Source organism: Egretta garzetta, unplaced genomic scaffold, assembly GCF_000687185.1.
Source record: "Egretta garzetta isolate BGI_Z169 unplaced genomic scaffold, ASM68718v1 scaffold248, whole genome shotgun sequence".
Taxonomy (NCBI): domain Eukaryota; kingdom Metazoa; phylum Chordata; class Aves; order Pelecaniformes; family Ardeidae; genus Egretta; species Egretta garzetta.
In genome coordinates, this window is record NW_009260596.1 from 2,611,659 (window position 1) to 2,617,167 (window position 5,509).

A 5,509-nucleotide genomic window follows, 5' to 3' on the forward strand; every position below is an offset into this window, starting at 1 on the left:
GGCCAAATCCTGATAAAGTCAACATAAAGGTTTTCCCTGGAATTTTAAACACGTTTCTGTTGTGTTTTTTCTTTCCTCTCCCTATTCTTCTTGCTGCCTGTCTGGCTGATTTAAACAAATATTTTCAGAACAATTTGTCCTCAGTTGACAAAACTGGTAAATAATGGATAAATATAGTTTTGATTGGGAACAGCTTTCTGGCAATGGATGAAGTCTAGCACTAAAGAAGAATTTTTCTCACCTTGAGTCATGGGATCTGGTTAGTTAAATTAAAACCATTTACTTAACCTGCCTGTGCAACACACAAATATCAGAGATGTCCTTTAGCTGTACTGATACTTGGTGCTGCCTGCACTATACCAGCTACAACACCTGGGCAGTAATTCTGTTTTGTGAAACAGCAATAGGTTGGGTTTCTTGCTTTCTTTGTATCAAAAGCAGCACAAATCTAACTTCTATATTTAAGCAAAGGCTTGGGCTTATTTTTCCCAATCATTCTTTTTTTTTCCCCCACCATCTGGAAAGGAAATATTGTTCTGTCATAAGCTTCAACGTTTAACAATAGTATTATAAATTCCTCAGTGTCCTAAGGCTGGCTACCTACCTCTGTAACTCAGTCCTGCTGTGGCAATATTGTCTTTTTATCAGAATGTACCTCACTGAGCCTGCAAAAGGGATGTTGCTATGTTTGTTAGGATGAAACTTTGCATATTGCCTATGAAGCATACTGTGGACTTTTATAAATATTTTTCTATGCATTTATTCACATGGAGGGGCTAGAAATAGAAGTATTACAGTGTTGTCAATACACATAGTAAAAATAAAAACCCAATTTGCAACAGTAATATGAATATAAGTCATTGTATTTTGAATTTTTATTGCAATAAATTATAGGAATAGTTCACACAACCCAGCTATTGTCTCAGATTGTCTCTCTGCAGAATCACAAAAACAATCTGAGTCATCCTGACTTGATTCATGTTCAGTTCCTGTTTGGGAAGGCTTCCCTTGCCATCAGACCGCCTGGTAACCTTTTTTTTTCTGTGAAAACTCAGATTCTGTACAGCAGTCCCACAATCTGTGGTGGGTTCTGCAGCATGAATCATGAAAAATATGCATCCCTGCTTATTTGTAGTTGACTATTTTTGCAGAAGTCCATGTGGAGGAAGAGCCATGAGATTTTTTTTGATGTGATATATGTGTCTTTTTGGCATTCTGATGGGAACTCTTTAATAGAGACTTATCAAACATATCAAAAGATGCTCAGCATTTGACAGAGGGAAAAGAGATGGAGTTGACATGTAGAGCCCACACTGAGTATGAACCAGTTTCAGAAAGAAAGAGTGGATTTGCCTTTATGAATAAAGCAAGGCACCAGGGAGTTGTTTCCCTGTTTCTCCCAGGGTCCTCTTCATGATTTGTCACTAAATTCTTGTGAAACTTCTACTTATCTTTGTTGTGGCTTTCATTTCACCTACATATGATTTGTTATTAGTGCATGCAGAATATATTATTTCAATTGGTTTATGGAGCTGATTAATGAATAACAACTTTGGCACTCTCACCTGAAAAGCATTATAGAAAGAGAAAAAGACTTCTACTTGCCAATCTTCCCTACATCACTTGAGAGAAACCTCTCTGAGCTGGAAATGCAGTACAATGACTCTATAAAATATATTCGACATGAAGTGAATAATAATGTGTGACTTCAAGGAAGTGACGCTACACAGAATAACAATGATACTAGCTAACATTTCTGCAGTTGAACAGTTCAGCAGTGAGCAGCTTTGTTTCTGATAGTGTCCTGCAAAAATACGGTAATAATTTTACTATTAGTAACAGAGGTGGTATTAAGGGCTGGTAAGAGATAAAAAATCTTCACTTAAAACATTGGCAGATGTTACAAAGATTAGGGTTATTGTATATAATGAGGATTAAAGGAACTCTGGAAGAAAAAGCCTGAAGTGCTCAGCCATTTGATGGCAGATGACTGAGCAGTAGTCATTTATCCAGTGGGCAGAAGTGAAGTCAAACGCAGAGAAACAACATGTAGGGACTGCACGTGCTGTTGGGAGCACCCTCCACCAGGGAGCAGTGAGCTTAAACAGGACACACTGGGTCTTGTCCAGGGCATCAGTTGGACATGAACTCCATGAGTAAAACTGGTTGAAAACTAATGTGACCCCTGGGCATTTTTGGCAGGGAGACCTTGTTTCCTCCATATGTATGTCGAGCTCTGAAGCACAGTGTTTGCACTCCTAAAGACTGCCTGAAAACCAGAGAGGGTGTGGGCAACAGTTCTGAGAGCAACCAAAAGACTGCAAAGCACCTTCTGGTACAAGTTGTAGGTATGCAGTCTTTTAAGTGTACCAAGAAAAGGTTAAAAGATTACAGATGGTAAGTCTTTACTTCTGGACTAACATTCTTCCAATCAAGCAAAAAAAGATATAGAAAGATCTCGTGGCTGGAGCTGGACAAATGCACAGGAAGAAAAGGCTACGCATTGCACCAGGGAAATACTTAGCTACTGGCATGGGTTGCAATAGGTTATTGTGGCTTTTCTACCATTAGTAATTTTTGCATCGAGAATAGATGTTGTTGGGTTTTTTAATCTAAAAGATGTACTCATGTTTAAGCTGGCTCGAATTCAAGGATGTTCTGTGTCCTAAATTATGTGGTTAGGTGACCACATGGTGACTCCTGGTTTTATAATCTGAAAATCCTTTTGCTCTGACAAATAGGGCTGGACGAGCTTTTACTGTGATTGAGAATTTGGATTCATGGATGCTCGTTGTGTTTACTGGGGCCAGCACTCACCTTTCTTCCTTCTGAACCAGCTTAGCACTGACTGGTCCCAGCTGCAGAGCTGCACTAGGCAGACCTGTCCTGCCTAGCCCCAGGATGCTCCTTTTTTCACTTATTTCTCTCCTCCCAGGCTGGAAGCCCTCATGCATTTTTCCAAGGAGCCAGGAGCCACCTTGAACCGGGGAACTTCTGTAGCGCTTTCAGAGTAACCATTCACAAAGACCTTACAGCTCTGAACTACAGCACGCACAAAGAACACTTTTTTTCTAGTGACTACAAAATGCTGCAATAAGCTTTGCTCAAATGAAATCTCTATTAGCAGTAGCGGAGCTTTGTATATTGGCCACCAAGGATTTGACTATCAGATAATTGTGATTACACATTCTCTTCAGAACATCTTGTATTATTTAAGAAGAAAATCCAACTCCAATCAAGCTGTTCAGAGGTTTTGAAACATTCAGGTGTAAAGCTCCCAGCTTCCCTGTTTTAGCCATTGGGGTACAGTGTAAAATGCTGCTAAGCAGGCAATAGTCTCAGGATTTATTGCAGTGACTGAACTTATAAATACAGAAAGTTCACAGAAAAGCCTGCTCTTGTGAACTTTCAACCAGCATTTGCAAACTAAGAAGCCATAGATTATTTATATAATAAGTGGATGCATATCTGTCCAAATGTTTAATAAAGATAATATGTGAGAAGCACAAAACAAGTAATTTTCCTCTGCAGTAAAAATATATTTCTTCTATTGGATACAGGACAGTGGCAATAGCAGTTTAAGCCTTTTGAAGCTTTTATATTCCAAAAATGATACTCTGACAAGAATTATACCAAAAATATAGGTCTTAGAATGGGAATTGTGAGGTCAGATGAGACCAAAATTTGGTAAAGTAATGATTGAAGTCTCTTTAATTGATACATATATATATATGTATATATGCATACTGTTTAAATAAGATCTTGATACCAAAAGGTAAACTGAACTGTGCGATATGATCCATCAAAATCTGTTTTCATAAATACTCTTTGTCCCCATGAAGACATGGGGACAGTGATGCTACTGATTTTAAATGGTCAGATTACCTGTTTCTGGTTGTTTTGGCTGTTGGAACATGCCTGGCCTGAAAAGGTGAACTCTTATTTTGCCTCCTGTTGCCTTATTTTGCATACAGCTGCCTGCTCCCTACATGTATGCTCTCTCTCTCTCTCCCCCGCCACGCTGTAAAGTTCTGATCAAGGATGCATGAATGTCACCAAGCAAAAAACATGAACTACATTTACACCATCACAAAAATGGTGATTTTTATTTCCCGGGTAGTCCCAAGAGACATGAACACAGCCTCCAGCCCCAGGCCGACATTTACTGTCCTGTTGCCAGCACAGCTGGCTCCAGGACAGGGAGTCTGGTAAGATGAGTTGAAAATATTATTTCTTCCCTGTGCACTCATGTACCAGTTGCAACTCAAATGTATTGAAGAATTTTTCTCTCTTTGAATATATCTCCACATATCTACATTCCAGATTTATATTATTGCTAATTCACTTTACATTTTGCATCACACCAAGTGCCTACATTAACTGCTGATATTTGGGCTTGACAAGAACAGGAGGGAATTAAGGAGAGAAAAGAGACTAAAATGCAGTGTGAGTGTACTAGTAGCATTTCTAAGCTTGGATCTGGGTCTACTGAGTCTTTGGTAGCACATTTTTGGTCTCAAAACTGGAGTGGCCGGTTCTGTCCCACTGGCCATAACCATGCCTGCAGCATGAGGTCTGCCTCTGTAAGCACGGGTCTGCACATTTAGCTTGCTTAAGTCTTTTCACTTAAACACACACATGCACACACAAAATGCTTCTTTTGAGTCCAGCCCCTTCATCCTGAAAGGACGCAAAGATGCCTGTGCTTCTTGCTACCAAAGGACTCCTAAAGCCTTGCATTTTTGGAAGAGGTAATTGGTGGAGGAGATGGACCTGCAAAGGTGAGAAGGAGCATTCCTCAGATCTAGAAATTACAGGACAACTCTGGTTAAAATCCCAAGCTCCAGCTTTATAGATTACAGTAAACATCCTCTAGTGACCCTAAATGCTGCTTTACTGCTGCTATTAGTATGGGGCAAGTAGTTGCAAGCTAAAGATTTCACTCCATAGGCCTTTATTAGAACAGCAGAAGGAAGACAGATAATGGAAAATACATTTATCAAGAGTTTGGTGTGACAGGCATCCATTCCTGAGCTGTCATGTGCTGTAGTATCTGCTTTACATTCCCACACAGAGTTTTCAAACAGTGAGAGGAAGTGGTCAATCCTTTCAAATTTGATAGAGCAATGCTAGCATCGATTTCTGTGGCTGCAGTCATGTGTCAAGAGATTATTTGTGCTGGCAGTACATGTCTACATCCTTGATACTTCAACCTCAAAAACTTAACTAAAAGACATGCCAGTAAACTGTTATTTTCTCTAAGCACCAGTTTTCTGTAGATGTAATCATAGTAGCAGCCATCACATTTGTGCTGACACTGGCCGACAAGGGATGAAATGTTGGCCCTGTTGAAATCTTTGGTAGATTTGGCTGAGAAGTGCAAATAGGTTTTCACACAAAACCAAAAAGATGGTGGGGGGAAAATAGAGCTTTGTGCAGTAATGGTAAAATGTTTTTGTTTTTCAACATCCTGGATGTCCATGCCCTTAGTTTATAAAAGTTGAAGCTT

General features: G+C 39.6%; 1 protein-coding gene across 1 annotated transcript in view; it reads left to right on the plus strand.

Moving 5' to 3' along the window:
• The window catches only part of RGS7 (regulator of G protein signaling 7), a 265,953-nt gene extending 262,856 nt beyond the window's left edge, over nucleotides 1-3,097 (plus strand). Inside the window, exon 16 of the mRNA XM_009644704.2 lies at nucleotides 2,936-3,097. Coding sequence (XP_009642999.1) covers nucleotides 2,936-3,097 — 162 coding nt within the window. The remainder of the gene's footprint in view (nucleotides 1-2,935) is intronic.
• Nucleotides 3,098-5,509: the final 2,412 nt, after the last annotated feature.